This window comes from Rhinolophus sinicus, linkage group LG11 (genome assembly GCF_036562045.2).
Source record: "Rhinolophus sinicus isolate RSC01 linkage group LG11, ASM3656204v1, whole genome shotgun sequence".
Taxonomy (NCBI): domain Eukaryota; kingdom Metazoa; phylum Chordata; class Mammalia; order Chiroptera; family Rhinolophidae; genus Rhinolophus; species Rhinolophus sinicus.
In genome coordinates, this window is record NC_133760.1 from 3,221,121 (window position 1) to 3,239,761 (window position 18,641).

The 18,641-nt window shown below is 43.6% G+C and overlaps 1 protein-coding gene across 1 annotated transcript in view; it reads right to left on the reverse strand.

Moving 5' to 3' along the window:
- The window catches only part of LOC109437586 (uncharacterized), a 68,193-nt gene that overhangs the window by 11,224 nt on the left and 38,328 nt on the right, over window positions 1–18,641 (reverse strand). Inside the window, exons 3-6 of the mRNA XM_074315867.1 lie at window positions 8,387–8,529; window positions 6,435–6,561; window positions 4,321–4,344; window positions 3,912–4,007 (exon numbers count right to left, since the gene is read on the reverse strand). Of these exons, the coding sequence (XP_074171968.1) occupies window positions 3,912–4,007; window positions 4,321–4,344; window positions 6,435–6,561; window positions 8,387–8,529 (390 nt within the window). The remainder of the gene's footprint in view (window positions 1–3,911; window positions 4,008–4,320; window positions 4,345–6,434; window positions 6,562–8,386; window positions 8,530–18,641) is intronic.

An 18,641-nucleotide genomic window follows, 5' to 3' on the forward strand; every position in this document is an offset into this window, starting at 1 on the left:
TCAGTTGGTTGGAGCGCATCTTCTCAACCAAAAGGTTGCTGGTTGGACTCCCACAGGGGATGGTGGGTTGTGCCCCCTGCAACTTACAATGGCAACTGAACCTGGAGCTGAGCTGCGCCCTCCACAACTAAGATTGAAAGGACAACAACTTGACTTGGAAAAGTCCTGGAAGTACACACTGTTCCCCAATAAAGTCCTGTTCCCCTTCCCCAATAAAAAAACACCCCCCCAAAACCCACATACATTAATTTGAAAAAATTTATGCACCCCTATGTTTACTGCAGCACTATTCACAATAGCCAAGACATGGAAACAACTGAAATGCCCATTGGTAGACAACTGGATTAAGAAACTGTGGTACATTTATACAATGGAGTATTACTTGGCCATAAGGAAGAATGAAATCTTACCATTTGCAACAATATGGATGGACCTAGAGAACTAAGTGAAATAAGTCAGACAGAGAAAGACAAATACCGTATGATCTTACTTATATGTGGAACCTAAAGAATAGAATCAATGAACAAACTAATCAGAAAACAGTCTCAGAGATATAGAGGAAAAACTGAGGTTTGCTAGATGGGAGGGGGGGTGGGAATAAGGGGGAAGGTGAGGGGATTAGAAAGCACAATCGGTAACCACAAGATTGCCACAGGGATACGAAAGACAGTTTGGGGAATATAATCAATAATGTAAAGATTTTGTAGGGTATCCGATGGACACTTGTCTTATTAGGGAGACCACTTCATGGATGGTGTAGGTGCCTGATCACTGCAGTGTACACCTGAAGCTGAATAATAATGAAGGTCAACTATAATTTAATATATATACATATAGTCACAGGATGAGGAGTACAGCATAAGGAATAGAGTCAGTGGAAATGTAACAGCTATCTACGACGTCAGATGGGGTAGGAGACTGGGGGAGGGGGTTATCACTTTGTGAGGGATATAAATGTTTAACTATTACATTGTTTTGTACACCTGAAACATAAAAAAATCTGACAAATTGAAAAAAAAATCTTAATAGAAAAATGGGCAAGAAAATTATGAACTGCTATTTCAAAAAGAAGGCACACATGTGGGCAGTACACAAACAAAGAGTTGTTCAACTTTCTTAGTAATGAAGGGCAGTAAAACAAAACTACAGCGAGCTACTCATTTATACCCATTTGAGTGATAAAAATTAACGAGCCTGGTAATATCAAATGGAGAGAATACAGATCAATGGAATCTCTCTGACAAATCTGGTAGATGTGAAAATTATTATAACCACTTCAGAAAAACAACTGGGCATCACCTTAATGTTTTAAGTCCCTAGTTATCCAAAATTCCACTCCTAAGAACATTATCAGGAGAAACTCCTACACATATGCATGAGGACACACATGTAAGAATTTTCATGGCAGCAGTTTTTGTAAAAGTAAAAAACTGGAAAAAGTGAACATCGAAGAGAATAAATGCTTTTTGGTATATTCATACAAGAGCCTATTTCATAGCCAAAGAACATGCGTGAACTACAGCTATATATATTATAAATAGCAGTGACATAACACTGAATAAAAAAGCCAGTCTTAGATGACTATACGAGGTCTTACAATTAAGTTCGCGAACTCATCCTAGAAAAAGTGCTATATATCTCATTGCTGAGAGGTATGACTATGGTCACCTTCGAAGTACTCTCCTTGAGAAGCTATGCACCGACTCCAGCACCTAGTCCACCCTTCAAAGCAATTTTGGAACTCTTTTTCTGGAATGGCCATCAGAACTGTCATCATATTACCCTTGATGTCCTGAATGTCATCAAAATGTCTTCCTTTCAATATTTCCTTTATCTTTCGGTAAAGAAAGAAGTCATTGGGGGCCAGATCAGGTGAGTAGGGAGGATGTTCCAATACAGTTACTTGTTTACTGGCTAAAAACTCCCTCACAGACAGTGCCATGTGAGCTGGTGCTTTGTTGTGACGCAAGAGCCATGAATTGTTGGTGAAAAGTTCAGGTCGTTTTCGTCTAACTTTTTCATGCAGCCTTTTCAGCACTTCCAAATAGTAAACTTGGTTAACTGTTTGCCTAGTTGGTACAAATTTATAACGAATAATCCATCTGATATCAAAAATGGTTAGCAACATTGTTGCAACAAGTTCACAAACTTAATTATCAGGCCTCGTAGGATAACCTTTTTGTGAAGTTTGATTTAAAAAACTACACAATGTACTGTCTAGGCACACACACATACATACACAAAGGCATGCTGAAACAAATTTAAAAAGTGACGATTGAACATTTAGATGATGTAGACTGACTGAAAGACACAAGAAGAAACAGAAAATCTGAATAGCGCTACATCTGCAAGGAAATTGATTCTGCAATACTTACAAGTTCCCACAGAACAGTAATGAATAATAAATCTGAATTCTGGAAAATGGTTATCTCTGTGCTGCAGGTATGGGGATGAGAAAGAAGCATCTCAGTTTCAGTGCTGTGGTCCCAAGAACACCCTCTAATGTGCCAAAGAATAATGAGATGACACCAAGCACTGACGAGAATGTAGAGCAACGGGAACTCACACACATGGCTGGCAGAGTGTGTAATGGTCATCCATGCTGAAAATTGTTTGGCAGTTTCTCTTAAGGCTGAATAGACACCTATGCCACATGTGAGCCAGTCCAATCCTGGGTATAAGTCCAACAGAACTGCTCTTGGCAGTGATGCTCATAACATCCAAAAAGGGAAAAAACCCAGATGTCCATCAACAAAAGAATGGATAAATTACAATATATTACTACAGTGAGATATTACACAGTAGGAAAATACCAAACTCCAATCATTTGCAACCACATGAATAAATCTCACCGACACCCTGATGATTAATACAGACAGGCAAAAAATACCGTGAGGTTCCTCCATTTACATCCTTTCAAGAACAGTGAAAATTCACTGAGTATCGTGGTATCTTTGGAGGAGATGGTACTGAGTGGGAAGGCTTACGAAGGGCATCCTAAGGTGTGTAACCACCTGAATGTTGGTTACTTGGATTTATTCACATGTAAAAATTCATCAAGCTAAACCCTTAAGATTCACACATATTAATGTGTATAAATTACACTTCAGTTAAAAAAATAGAAAAAAAGAAAAGAAATGAAGAGTAAAGGGGATGTATGGGAACCAGTGGAGGCATTTCTTCCAAGAATAAAACATCTCCAAGAAGTTGTTGTCCAGAGAGTCACACCAATTAGAGGCAATTTAAGAGTGAAGGAAGGAAATGAGAGAAGAGAATAGTTCCCAAGATGGCAGGAGAGGGTGTGACCTGGACCCTGGTACAGAAACTGGCACAGCTGGGGTGAGACCTGCTCTGCGGAGGTGAGATGGGAGGCTGCAGGCAGCAGTCAGATGCACGAATCTGACAGGGCTGAGGAGCAAGGAAGAGAGGCAAGCCATCTTTACTTCCAACATGAATTCAGTTACCAGCTGAGACCTCCATGGCTGGGGGAATGGTCAAGGTTTGGAATAAGGTGATTGCCTGGGAGAGCAGGTACAGGAGACAGAGCTGGACGGAGGCCCGGGGCAGATGTGGAGACAAGAGGGTGTGACAGCATCATGTGGACATGACCCGAGGAGAGAGCTGGACAAGGGTGTTGGCGGTGGGGCTCAGGGAGGGGGTGGACTCAGGAGATGTGGGCGATGGGGAATGGGCAGAACTGGGGATGGCTGGGTGAGGGCTCTGATGGAGACAGAGGGCTTGTTCAAGGTTATTTCTGACCTTTTCAACTTCCTGGATGGCAGGGCCACTCACTAAAAATGGTGTCTCCGTGGAAGTCCCAACAGGAAGCTCCTACAGAATCTCAGAGACAGTGGTCCCCTCCTGGTGTGCAGTCTGCAGTGACCCCCACTGCCCGTCTCTTGGTCACCCACCTGGACAGGTGCTTTGGGAGAGGCCTCTCTTCTCTGTCCACAGCTTCTGCCCAGGCTCTAGCAGGTGGGTCAGTTCTGCTTCAGGAATGGGACACCCTGTTCACGAGATATAAGACAAAAGTGTTTTGTAAAGACAAAAAGAGAAGCTCTCTATAGGTGTGGTGTTCAGGACAAGGGGGATTTCAGAATGATGGCGCTCCATGAATGCAAAGAAAATGCTGGCCTACGACCTGGGAAGCGAGCCCTGAACACCATCGTTAGGCGTAAAGGCTGCAGAGGGCGGTGCGGCTATGTGCACACCACCCTCCATTCTACAGACCCCAACACTGTTCAGATGAGCATTCGTGTCACATGCAGCCGTGGGACCCTGGGAAGGTGACCCCCCCATCCCAGCTATTTTCTAACGAACCTAAGTCAGTGGGTCTTGCTGTCCCTGTGTCTCACCACAGATCACTTCAAACCAGGTCTCTGAGATGAGGCACCCAAAGCTCCCTGGGTAATTCTGGTGTCCAGGGAGTGACGAAGGCCCTGGTCTCCATCAACCTGCAAATGGTAACCCCGTCATCAGCAGTCTGAGGCAGACAGGTGACTGAAGCCTGTCACTCACTCAGAAGACAGAACATTGATCCCTGCACCAGGGAGAGGGATCAGAAAAACAGACCACGGGATTGGTCTCAGTGACTTGCCACAGTCTGCAGGCAGCTGAGCTGGGAGTGGACACTAGGCCGCCTGGTTCCGAAGTCCTGCCTGCTGAGCACTGCACCAGGAGAACATGGCTCACAGGCCCTGGGTAGAGCCAGAAGCCAAGAGAAAGTGAGCCATTGAGGGGAGCGTGGGGGGAATGTGAGGGAGGACTTAACTGTCTGGGACCTGGGGATGGTGGGAGGGGCTGACTTGATGATTCCCAAACTTGTGCGTTGTAGGAACCCCAAGAAAAACAGACATAGGGAAACCTACACAATGACCTGGATAAATGAGGTCACTTACAAAACAACTTACCATCTGCTCTCAGCATCATTTCACAAAGGAAAGGGCTTGTACTATCAAGGAAGGCAGAGGGTGGCATCTCACCAGGAGGGGCATTTTCTAAGCTAAAACTAAATGTTAGCATTTTACCTTTCTGAGAAACTCACTGCAAGAGCTTTTTTTCTGTACACGGTGGGGCAAGGGAGCCTGCTGGGGGCTGAAGAGATGGACCCGGGGGAAGTCACACTAGGAGGTAGATGAGTAAAACATGCATTGCGCTAGGTACTTAGGACTGTGCACCTTACTGAAATAATAATATAAGGCATATAATCACATCACTGAATAATATATGTGAATTAAAATAATCATAATGAATTTTTTTCTTCGAAATCTGAGTTGTTGTCTTTGGGCAGAAAGTCCCCAGAGGGGAGAGAACTGGATTCGGAGTCGGCAGTTTTGGGAAAACACTGAACCCCACAGGGACTTGGTGAAGGTTCAATGGGCAGAGCAGGGTAATGGCCTGGAGCAGGACTGACTTAGTGTCAGTGCTCAGGGGACATTAGCTGTGACTACTAATTGTTACTAATGGCTTCTCTTTAAACCAAACCACTTTTTATTTTTCTTAAATCAATTTCTTCAAAAAGGGAATCTCATATCACTCCAGAAAATGGGAAAAAGTTTCCCTCACCACAAGCAGAAGGTTACCATCAAAACACAATGATATAAAACCATGCCTGGCGAGCTCATACCTGCTCAGCGCTATGAGCAGCAGGCTCCTCCCTCTGGAACAAGGAATGGTCAAACAGACAGCAAGGGCCAAAGAAGCCTTTTAATTGAGACTGTGTTGCTTGTAAAGATGATGGTGGCACTGATAGCACATGCTCCTGGGGGGGCCTGCCTGAATCTGCTCCTTCTCGGAGAAGCGGCCCATCACCCATGAGCCGAAGTGGACTGTGGGATCACTTGAGCCAATCAATCTGGGCCATTCAGATCGTCTCATGGAATCTTTAATAACTGGCCTAGGTAGAGCCTATGCTGGGCACTGGGGTGAGAGGTCGAAGGACGAGTGGGCTTAAGTTGGTCACTTCCCTCCACAAAAGCACCCACATGGAGAAGCCATGATATAAACATGCAGAGAAAAGTAGAGATGAGAAATCTGAGGGTGTCAGAAAGTAAGGTCTGAGGTACCCACGCCTACCAAATAAAAGCTGCTGTGAAAAGACAGGGACATGCACAGACCCACAGAGAGAAGCCAGGACGAGACCCAGAGCTGGGCACAAACTTGCTTCCTCTCAGCTCCTGAACGCAGCTCCTGGTGGGGTTAGACATCCTGCTCCCACGTCTTGCCTGACACTCCCAATTCCTTCCACAAGGGGGACTATGTTTCCTGCCTAGTGATCCCTGGTGAAGACAAAGGAAGAGCAGGCAGGAAGAGATGAGTCCAGAACATGGCAGGGACAGCGGGTGGCTGCAGGAGCCTCTCCCGGTCAGGCCTTGAGAAAGAGGACGGGACCTCGGAGGCTGCAGGAGCTGCATGGAGGTGAGGAGAGGCCTTACCCAATGAGAGCAGGAGCCGGAAGGTCTCCAGCATCACCTTCCAGTACAGGGTCCTCTGGGCCAGGTCCAGTAATTCCCACTCCTCCTGGGTGAAGGTCACAAACACATCCTTGAAGGTCACTGATACCTGGGAAGTCAAACACAGTAAGTAGCATCACGCTCCTTGGAGTTGTTCCGTGGGATCTGAGCTGGTCACTCAGTCACTGGTGAAGGTGCAGAGACCCAGGCCCAAAGCACCAAGGCCTCCTGAGGGCCAAGCTCTGTGCAAGGCTAAAGGGGGCGGCTGACATGGCTGAAAGAAAAGCCTTCAAAGGTGGAAACAAAGGATATGACACAGACAATGGCATTCCTGTGAGGACTGTGGGGCAGATGGCAAGTGCTCTGGGACGTCAGAGGAACAGGGTGGAGGGTGTGGGGAGAATGATCATGTCGATAATTCCAAAGGTGAGAACAGCAGCAGCAGCAGCAGTGGCTGAGCCGCCCTGGTCCTCGCCATCCATCTGCCCCAGGCTCAGGGGATAAGATGTCTCAGCTCTGGGGCTAGACTCCCAGGTTTGAATTCAACCTCTTGAATCTGACACTTGCTTGTGTGACCTCAGGGAGGCCACTTCAGTTGTCTGAGCCTTGATTTCCCCCTAAGTATAGTACTAATTCTCACTCCTTCAAGTTGTAAGAACTCAAGAGAAAACGTTCATACAGCAAACACTGCAGTCGTTGGTCGTGACAGTGCTCTGTATGTTTTGTTACTTTAACTGATCCTTCCACGGCCATGGAGATAAACGCTATCATAAGCTCTATGTCACCATCAACGGGCTGAGGCTAAGGGAGCTCTAGTGAGTCCCCTAGTCCCCCAGTCTACACAGCAGGTGGGATGTGGCCCCAGCTCCCCCTGTTCTAGGTCTATGGGAATGCTCCCACTCCTCCATCACCAGAGCGGACCCACAGTGACCAGGATGTGAAACACTTTTAACAACTGTTGCTGTTACATCCATGTCAACCACCCCTGAATATATTTCTGGGGACATGGGCAGAGGATAGGAACCATCCTCACTCATCTCATGGGACAGGCACCAAAAGGCGTGCTACTTGCCCCTAGAGTGGCAGGGCCTGGACCAGCTCCCCACACCTGCTCAAGTCCCCTGGCCCTTGCAGACTTCCCAGGAGACTCCACAATGAGCCGTCAGTCAGGTTTCCTTCCTGAGTCCTCACTGCACATGTGTCTGAGGCATGGACACCTTAAGGGCCAGGGAACCCACGTGGGTGAGGACAGGCAGCTGTGGCCATCAGAACATGGGCAGCAGCCTCCGACTGGCCGTAAAGTGTCCTGTGTGACAGTGGGGTGGCGACACACTGTCCCCTTCCCAAGACATGTCTCAGCAGGTGGGGGAACCCTTGGCGACTACAAGGCCCTCTCGTGCCTCCTTGAACAACTGTGTATTCACTGCTGTTGTCCACCAGGTTCCCTCTGCTTAGGATGGCTCCCTAGCCCTCCATGTGCCAAGCTCACCTACAGGAGACGTCCCTGCCCACCTCACAATGTTTAATTTAGGTGTCAGCCTCAGGCCTTCCTGGCCCACTGTGCTTGGGAACACAGGCTCTGGTTGCCAGACAATGTGTGAGTTTCATCTATTTACGAGCTGTGTGACTTGGGCAGGTGACTTAAATCTCTGAGCCTCACATTCCTCTCCTGTAAAGCAGGGATGCAAACTGAACCTAAATTTGAGGAGGTGGTGACTGAATGAGATGAAACCTAGTAATTGTCCCTCAGAGGGAATCAAGGGCACAGTGAAAGCCAGCCATTACGGTTGCTTTGTTATGATTATTTTTCCTCTTTGCTCCTCAAGCACCCAGGAAAATCTCAACCCAGCACTCTCCTCTGCCCCAAAATACCAGCTCCTAAGCATGTGGGTGCAGGGAGTGCTTTAGCTAGAACTAGAAAGGCCAGAAAATACCTCTAGGAAGGGGTAGCAGTTGAGCAGAGGCCTGAAGATGCACAAGGACAACATGCAGAGTTCTGGAGACAGACTCCGGGGAGGGAACTGCAAGGGCAAAGGCTGGGAAGGGGACAGGAGCTTGCAAGTGGAGGATGGTGCAGCTGGGGGGCAGTGAGCCACGAAAGAAAGAACAGAAGGGGACACAGAGCAGTCAGAGAATGGCTGCAGCAGGCAATGTGAGGCTGTGCACTTACTTTAAGTATGATTAGTGCCCACGCAGGGGAGCCTCGTTCATTCTCCAACCAGCTACTGTGTTTCCCTGAAAATAAGACCTAGCCGGACAATCAGCTCTAATGCATCTTTTGGAGCAAAAATTAATATAAGACCTGGTCTTATTTTACTATAATACAAGACCAGGTATATAATATAATATAATATAATATAATATTAATATAATATAATACTAGGTCTTATATTAATTTTTGCTCCAAAAGACGCATTAGAACTGATTGTCTGTCTAGAGCTTATTTCGGGAAAACACTGCACTTACAGGTGTGGCCCTGTTCTAGGCCAGGGGACAGAGCAGCAGACTGGGATTCACACCCCAGGGTTGGAGGCAGCCCCACAGCAAGGAATTAAATAACTGAGCCAGACAATGACAGATGGCCCTAAGGGTCCTGATGACAAGAAAACAAAGTGGGGAGATTAGAGAGGTTAGGGGGCTTTAGAAGAGGAAACCAGGGAAGGCCCCTCTGAGGAGCGGCCACTGGAACATGGCTGGAATGAAGGGAGGGGCCACACGAATGACAAAAACTCTTGCGGTGACTGGGGCTATGACAAGTAAAGAGGGTCACATGCTAGAGGGAAACTTAGGGACGGTTGTGTTTACACCCATGTGCACACCACACTACTGCACACTGCCATCACTGAATCTTTAATGCACTTACTTTTCACATAAAAGTAAATGGCTTAAACAGAAAAATGAATTTACTACTATATGTTGCAAGCCAACCACGACACAAGCTTGGGCTGGGAGGGTGGCTGAGAGTAATATGGGAAACAGAGGGTTCCAAGTACTGTGTGGAGGTTGCAGGGAGCCCCCTCCTTGCTTTCTCTGATTCCTCTCTCCCCCTACTTTCATCTCCATTCTAAGGAAGCCTTTTAAGACCTGAATCAGATCATTTTCCTCCTCTCTCCCAAATCCTCCATGGCTCCCACTGATGGGGTAGGTAGGTAGACAGATATGAGCAGGAGGAGAGACCTAGTCCCGGTTAGAAATCCCCTTGCTGCAACTCCTACTTGGGTCAAGACTCCTTGCAGCTGCCCTCACTTACTGCACTGATGCTTTACTAGCCCAGCAGAATTCCAGGCTTACACATGCTCCTAAGTCAAAGAGATGTGTTCGTAAAAGCCAGTGAAGGAAGAAGACATCCCGCTCAACAGAGTACATATCCTGCTTATCAGGACCATTTTAGTGAGCTTCTCAAACAAATCCGAAAAAGAACATTGACAAAAACTGCCCTGAGAACCAAAACGAAGGACTGGGCACCTCAGCAGGAGAGGAACAGATAAAGAGAAGGGAGAGGCGGAAGCAATTCTACCCAAAGAAATAAAAGCCTTCATACAATGTAAGGCCTCTTGGGGTTGGTCCACTTCTAAGAGTGTATGTGCCTTTATTAATAAACTCGCTACCCTTTACCTGCACAAAACTCGTCTCTCGACTGAATTCTTTTTCTTGAGAAGACAGAACCAAAGAATATTATCAAAACCCAGTAACACCACCAACTTCAAAAGAGGTCCAGGTCCTGGAGGACCTGAATAGACATTTCTCCAAAGAGGACATACAGATGGCCAATAGACTTATGAAAAGACATTCAATGTCACCAATCATCAGGGAAATGCAAATTAAAACCACCACGAGATATCATTCTCACACCTATCAGAATGTCTATCATCAATAAATCAACAAACAAGGTTGGCGAGGATGTGGAGAAAAGGAAACCTGTTGGTGGGATTGCACATTGGTGCAGCACCGTGGAAAACAGTATGGAAGTTCCTCAAAAAATTAAAAATAGTACTACCCAGCAATTCCACTTCTGGGTATTTATCCAAAGAAATCCAAAACACTAATTCAAAAAGATATCTGCAGCCCAATGTTCACTGCAGCATTATTTACAATAGTCAAGATATGGAAGCAACCTAAATGTCCATCAATAGATGAAGATATGATACATATATACAATGGAATAATACTCAGCCATAAAGAAGAATGAAATCTTACCATTTTCAACAACATGGATGGACCTAGAGGGCATTATACTAAGTGAAATAAGTCAGACAGAGAAAGACAAATACTGTATGATTTCACTTATATGTGAAATCTGAAAAAGCACAACAAATGAATGAGCAAAACAAAATAGAAACAAACACATAGCTATAGAGAACAAGATGATGGTTGCCAAAGGGGAGCAGAGTGGGGGGTGGAATTTAAAAAATGGTGGAGACAAAAAATAAATGAAATTTATTTGAAACACACACACACACACACACACAAGACACACTGGGACACTTTTTAGATTCAGGCAGTCTGCAAAAAAGTCCACTAAAAAACAAAAAGCTTAGCTCCTCAGCCTGTCATTCCAGACCTGACTTCTAAGTGCTCTCAGTTCTCACCAGGCAACATGAAGATCTGCGATTCCACCTAGCTCAGCCTTGCCTCCTATTATTTGCATCTATTGGGTTCATGTGCCTGGGAGATCCCTCCACACCTCATCGATTACCTGACAGAGTTGGGAAGCCCTCCTTGTCAACCCTGGCCTGGATCCAGGACACTAGGCCTGGACTGACCAGCTTTCGTGGTCCTCAGACTCAAAGGCATTGTTAGGGGAAGAAAAGAAACACAGGACATTATGCTCTATATGGGAATGCTGGGCCCCTCGGTTGGAGGTCCAAGAGACCTTAGGGGGCCACTCACCTGTGCCAGGTCTATCGTAGCCTCTGAAGACTCCATGGGACCGACAGAGGCCGTTTGAAGTGGAAGACCAGGGAGGATCTCAAGGGCTCACCTGACCCCTGTCCCTGCCTCACCCACCCTCGTCCCCGCCTCGGTACAGAGGGAGGCGATGACCTTCTCAAGCCTCCTTGCTCACGTGACCTTGAGCCAGTCTGGGCCTCCAGGACGGTGACCTCGAGGATAGACCGCCTCCGCGAGGTCTACGCCCAAAGACTCACCGGGCGTGTGATCCTAGTCCTGCGCAGTCATTGGCCCAACTCTTGACGCTGAGCCTGCTGGGTAATATGGTTCTCACAGCTCCTCCTGCTGCGTCCAGGGGGGCCCTTCCGGAAATCTCCGCAAAAGACCAGTGGTGCCTGCAGGAGGGTATCTGAGATATGACGTCACCAGGCTCTGGGGGCGGGGCGAGGTTTCTTCAGTTCTTAAACGGCACCCAGCCTATTTCCGGAGCAAGTCTTCTGCAACTGAGAGAAATGTTTACATGTGTTATGTTGTATGTGCCCAAAGGCTAAAATCCCAAAGGGACACACCGGACCATGATGTCACACAGAAAGTGAATCCACTCAAAGATTAGTCCTAATAAATATTGTCTTGTTGCTCTTCAATTACAGGAGGACTGAAGCTTAAGAGTCAGTTCTGTAGGGACAATGGAAAAAAAGACTCAGAGAGGAGGAGGTGGCAGAGATGACATCAGGCAGCATTGAATCATGTGGTCAAGTCTCTTTTCCTACCTGCATACTCACTGATGCCATCCCAGTGAGCAGCACTGTCTTATCAATATAGTATTTCTTATTCTATATTTCAAGGCACATTCCATTTCTTTTAGTAGTGTGACACCTGATATCTATTGGAAAAGGAGAGATATTTACTGTCTTGATGTAGAATTAACTCCTGGTCATTCACAGAACGTGAAAGCATTCACAAGACTCTACAAGAGTAAGAAAAGATTTATTGAAAGTCAAAAAGAGAGAGAATTCTGTTTGGAACTGGCAAAAGGAGTTTTGCCAGGGTAGAATCTGATAGGGACAACTGCAGTGGCTTTCTGTTTAGCTCAAGTTTTATATTTTTCTAAGCAAGATGTAGGGTGCTTGTCAGTTTGCAGGGGGGGGACTGTCCTGTTCCCATTATGATGGATATGAGCTTGCACTCGGTTGCTGTTGCGGTTGGGAACTGTTCTGTTCCCATCTATGATGGGTGTTTCTTAGTTTGCAGGGGGTTGCCGTTGCATCAGGGAACTGTAAGGTGCTTGTCGACTTGCAAGTACAGTACTAGCCAGGGGATTCAGAGCCAAGCAGTTAATGTTTAAGCTCATTCCTGTTAGTTCACAAGCTCGCTCCTGTTAACTCTTTGCCTGTACCATCCTGCCAGCTCACAAGCTCACTCCTGTTAACTATTTACTTGTCTCGTCATTTACCAAATTTCATTTTCTGCCAGGACAGTGGCCATCTGAACGCTGAGATAAATATATATTCTTAATCTCAATCTGTTTGCTGTAATTTCTATGATAGTATCTGCCAGAGGGGATTGAAATGATCTCTGAACACCATGTGTGAAAAGCAAATTACTCCCTACTAGTCTATTAGCAAGATTACGCACATTACCAATGACCCCCTGCTATGCATTAACATTTATTCAACAAAAATTCATCTGAGAAGGTGCCTGTTATTCTCATTATATATAGCATTTCTGTTACTGAGGAGCTGCATGCGATTGTGGTTACACGGCTCCATTTCCTTAGATCAGAACATGGTTTTTCAACCCCTAGTCAGCCTCACTGTGTCACTACAGTAGTCAAGGATGACTCGAGGCTTTTGTCCCATCTGGGAGGGTGGATTCGTCATTAACTAAAAAGGGAAGGGGTGGTAGTAGTGCAGATGGAGGAGCTTAGAAGGAAACATTAAGATCTATTTTTGGACATATTTGTCTTAGAATCTATCAAACATCCAAGTGAGGTAGACTGTAAGTATTTCAACATAGGACTCATTTTTTTTTTTTTTTGGTAAAAAATGTCAGCATTTTAATTCATTGATGGGTTGATTTTTAGGATGCCCATAGATATGCAATCTAGTCTTCCTAACAAAAGAAATTAATGTTCAGAAATAACACAAAGTAAAATGTCTTATATATAGATTCAGGTTAGTTACAGGTAAGTCCAATGTTTTAGAAAAAGTAAATACAGAAAGCAGTTTTGTTACACAGACCTGGAGTGTCTCAAGGTAGGACCAACATGTGATACCATTTGTACCCTAGAGATCTCTATGGGATCACGCAGAGGTAGGATGAGGCCACACCCTTGTTTAGCTCCTTTTCTTGTCTCATTCTTCATCCTTCAATTTCTCCTGATAAATTCCCCTCACTAAATCACATGTTGTTGTACCCTGTTCCATTTCTACAAAACCCAAGCTTAGGCAGGACACATTTAGTCAAAACATAAAATATTAATCATGTAAAGTATATCAGGGATTTTTTCTTTTTTAAGATTTTTATTGGGGAAGGGGAACAGGGTGTACTTCCAGGACTTTTTTCCAAGTCAAGTTGTTGTCCTTTCAATCTTAGTTGTGGAGGGTTCTGTTCAGCTTCAAGTTGTTGTTCTTTCAGTCTTAGTTGTGGAGGGCGCAGTTCAGCTCCAGGTCCAGTTGCCGTTGCTAGTTGCAGGGGGCACAGCCCACCATCCCTTGCGGGAGTCGAACCAGCAACCTTGTGGTTGAGAGGACACGCTCCAACCAACTGAACCATCCGAGAGCTCAGCGGCAGCTCAGCTCAAGGTGCCGTGTTCAATTATTTAGTTGCAGGGGGCGCTGCCCACCATCCCTTGCGGGACTAGAGGAATTGAACTGGCAACCTTGTGGTTGAGAGCCCACTGGCCCATGTGGGTATCGAACCGGCAGCCTTCGGAGTTAGGAGCACGGAGCTCAAACCACCTGAGCCACCGGGCCGGCCCTATCAGGGATTTTAAGGTTTCTTTTCCATATGAAAATGATCAAAGGAGGTCAGGAAAACTTGCTTAAATGTGTCCCAATGTGAACCAGGTTGTGCAATTTTAGAGGAGGGTTAGAATGTGACAGTGAACTTCCATTTGTGTGTGTGTGGAAATTGCCTGTTCCCCCTAGCCAGTTCCTGGTCACCATGGGACATGATGTTGCCTACTTTATGTCTGGTATGGATGTCAAATCCCTGGCAAAATAAACTTTTTGGTAATAGCAAAAGGATTAGGGTAGAACTAAACACTCAATAATTTGTAAAATCAGAATAGATGGAACACAAATTGGAAGGTTAGCATTCTGCCAATTGACACTTCTACAGGAAGGACAATCTTTGCTTTATTATAGTGTATGCATAATAAAAAAATGAGTCATTTTTTTAAAGAAACAGCGTATCTAAAATCACACCAAAATAGCAGGGGTTTCTTCAGTTTTCCCTATCTTCATGAAATCCTGTCATGCTTTTCCAATCTAATACTAGCAACAAACATGGAGCATGACATACATTTTAAAGCATATTTTATGTAATCAAAACTCCTTTGATTCAGAATAATAATTTTCATTAATTTTTAAACCTGTAACTAATTCTGCCATGTAAATCAACTTGGCTCTCAAATTATTTATAACATAGAGGCAGTATATCTAAGGAGCCTCCAATTTTTTTTATGGCAATATCAATGCTGAAATGGCAATGATTTCACTCTTATTTTAATTTGGATTGTTTCAGTATCCCACAATAGCCAAGCTAAAAACAGTTAATCCTTATAGATTTGATGTGTGGATGTTTTGAATTTAATAATTCTTTAGGTCATAGTTTTCATTCTGTTTAGGCATCTGGATGGACCAATTTGTGCTAAGTGGCAGCTTACTCTCCTCTTGTTATTATATTTCTTCTGGCAGGATTGCTAGATCTCAAATGGTTGTGTCTTACACTAGATAGTTCTTTAATTTTGGCATTTCCTTCTGGTGTAGGTGTTCTCAAACTTTGGGGGCACATCAGAATCATTAGAGAAATAAGAACACAAACTCCCAGCTCACGGAAGTCAGAAAGGAACTGAGCATTTGTATTGACACAAATTTATATTGACATGATTTATTTTGGCTTTTACTTCCCTTGCCTTTAAAGTCAAATTCATAAAATCCTCTTTGAACCCAAGGTCCATAAGTTTAGTACTTACGTTTTCTTCTATGCAGTTTATTGTTTCAGGTCTTACATTTAGGTCTTTGATCCATTTTGAGTTAATTTTGGTACATGGTGACAGATAGCAACCTAAAAAGCTTCTGCACAGCAAAGGAAACCATTGACAAAATAAAGAGACAACCAACCAAATGGGAGAATATTTTTGACAAACAACTCCGATAAGAGGCTAATATCCAAAATATAGAAGGAACTCAAAAAACTCAAACAACTCCTACAACTCAACAGCAAAAAAACCCAAACAATCCAATTTGAAAAATGGGCAGAGAACCTGAATAGATGTTTCTCCAGAGGGGACATACAGATGGACAAGAGAGATATGAAAAAATGCTCAACATCACTAATCATCAGATAAATGCAAATAAAAACCACAATAAGATATCACCTCACCCATGTTAGAATGGCTATCATCAACAAGACAAATAACTAGTGTTGGAGAGGCTGTGGAGAAAAAGGAACCCTCATACACTGTTGGTGGGAATGCAGACTGGTGCAGCCGCTATGGAAGGCAGTGTGGAGATTCCTCAAAAAATTAAGAATAGAATTACCATGTGACCCAGCAATCCCTCTCCTGGATATTTACCCTAAAAATCTGAAAACATTTATTGATAAAGATATATGTGCGCCAATGTTCATTGCAGCTTTATTTATGGTGGCCAAGACATGGAAACAACCAAAGTGTCCTTCGATAGATGATTGGATAAATATACAAAGGGAATACTATTCTGCCATGAGAAAGATTAAATAGTGCCATTTGCAACAACATGGGTGGATCTTGAGATTATTATACTATGCGAAATAAATTACACAGAAAAAGTCGATTTCACTGATATGTGGGATATAAAACTGAAAACAACAAAGGAACAAGACAAACAAAGAAACAAAAAATCATAGACAATAGTTCAGTGGTTACCAGAAGGTAAGGGGGCATGGGGATGGTAGATGAGGGTAAACGGGATCAAATACATGGTGATGGAAGGAGAACTGACTCTGGGTGGTGAACACACAATGTGATATATAGATGATGTATTACAGAAATGTACACTTGAAACCCATGTAACTTTACTAACCATTATCACCCCCAATAAACTTTAATTCAAAAGAAGAAGACATGGTTTTAGTACCTTGGCTCTCAGAGGATCACAAAGTAAGAGTAAGGATTAAATGAGTGAAAATACATATAACTTTTATTTTATTTTTATTTATTTATTTATTTTATTTTATTTTATTTTTAAATTTATTGGTGTGACAATTGTTAGTAAAATTACATAGATTTCAGGTGTACAACTCTGTATTACATCATCTATAAATCCCCTTGTGTGTTCACCACCCAGAGTCAGTTCTCCTTCCATCACCATATATTTGATCCCCCTTACCCTCATCTCCCACCCCCCACCCCCTTACCCTCTGGTAACCACTAAACTATTGTCTGTGTCTATGAGTTGCTGTTTCTCATTTGTTTGTCTTGTTCTTTTGTTGGTTTTGGTTTATATACCACATATCAGTGAAATCACATGGTTCTCTGCTTTTTCTGTCTGACTTGTTTCGCTTAGCATCATACTCTCAAGATCCATCCATGTTGTCACAAATGTTCCTATATCATCTTTTCTTACTGCCGAATAGTATTCCATTGTGTATATATACCACAACTTCTTTATCCATTCATCTATCGAAGGACATTTTGGTTGTTTCCATGTCTTGGCCACCGTAAATAAAGCTGCAATGAATATTGGAGCACACATGTCTTTATGGATAAATGTTTTCAAGATTTTTTGGGTGGATACCCAGGAGAGGGATTGCTGGATCATATGGTAATTCTATTCTTAATTTTTTGAGAAAACTCCACACTGCCTTCCATAGCGGCTGCACCAGTCTGCATTCCCACCAACAGTGTATGAGGGTTCCTTTTTCTCCACAGCCTCTCCAACATTTGTTACTATTTGTCTTGTTGATGATAGCCATTCTGACTGGGGTGAGGTGATATCTCATTGTGGTTTTGATTTGCATTTCTCTGATGATTAGTGATGTTGAGCATTTTTTCATATGTCTATTTGCCATTTGTATGTCCTCTTCGGAGAAATGTCTCTTCAAGTCCTCTGCCCATTTTTCAATTGGGTTGTTTGTTTTTTGTTGTTGAGTTGCATGAGTTCCTTGTATATTCTGGATATTAGCCCTTATCGGAGGCACTGTTTGCAAAAATCTTCTCCCATTCAGTTGGTGGCCTCTTTATTTTGTCAATGGTTTCTTTTGCTGTGCAGAAGCTTTTAAGTTTCATATAGTCCCATTCGTTTATTTTAGCTTTTACTTCCATTGCCTTTGGAGTCAAGTTCATAAAATGCTCTTTGAACCCAAGGTCCATAAGTTTAGTACCTATGTTTTCTTCTATGCAGTTTATTGTGTCAGGTCTTATGCTTAAGTCTTTGATCCATTTTGAATTAATTTTGGTACATGGTGACAAATAGCAGTCCAGTTTCATTCTTTTGCACGTGGCTATCCAATTCTCCCAGCACCATTTATTGAAGAGGCTGTCTTTGCTCCATTGTATGTTTTTAGCTTCTTTGTCAAAAATTATCTGTCCATATTTATGTGGTTTTATTTCTGGGTTCTCAATTCTATTCCATTGGTCTATGTGCCTGTTTCTCTGCCAATACCATGCTGTTTTGATTATTGTAGCCCTGTAGTACAAGCCAAAGTCAGGAAGTGTGATACCTCCATTATTGTTCTTTTTTCTTAAGATTGCTTTGGCTATTCGGGGTCTTATGTGGTTCCAAACAAATCTGATGATTTTTTGTTCTATTTCTTTAAAATATGCCATTGGGAATTTGATGGGGATTGCATTGAGTCTGTATATTGCTTTGGGTAATATGGCCATTTTAACTATGTTGATTCTTCCAATCCATGAGCACGGAATGTCTTTCCATTTCTTTGTGTCTTCTTCAATTTCTTTCAAAAATGTCTTATAGTTTTCATCATATAGGTCTTTCACATCCTTGGTTAAGTTTATTCCTAAGTATTTTATTCTTTTTGCTGCAATTGCAAAAGGAATTTTTTTTTATTTCTTTTTCTGAGATTTCATTGTTA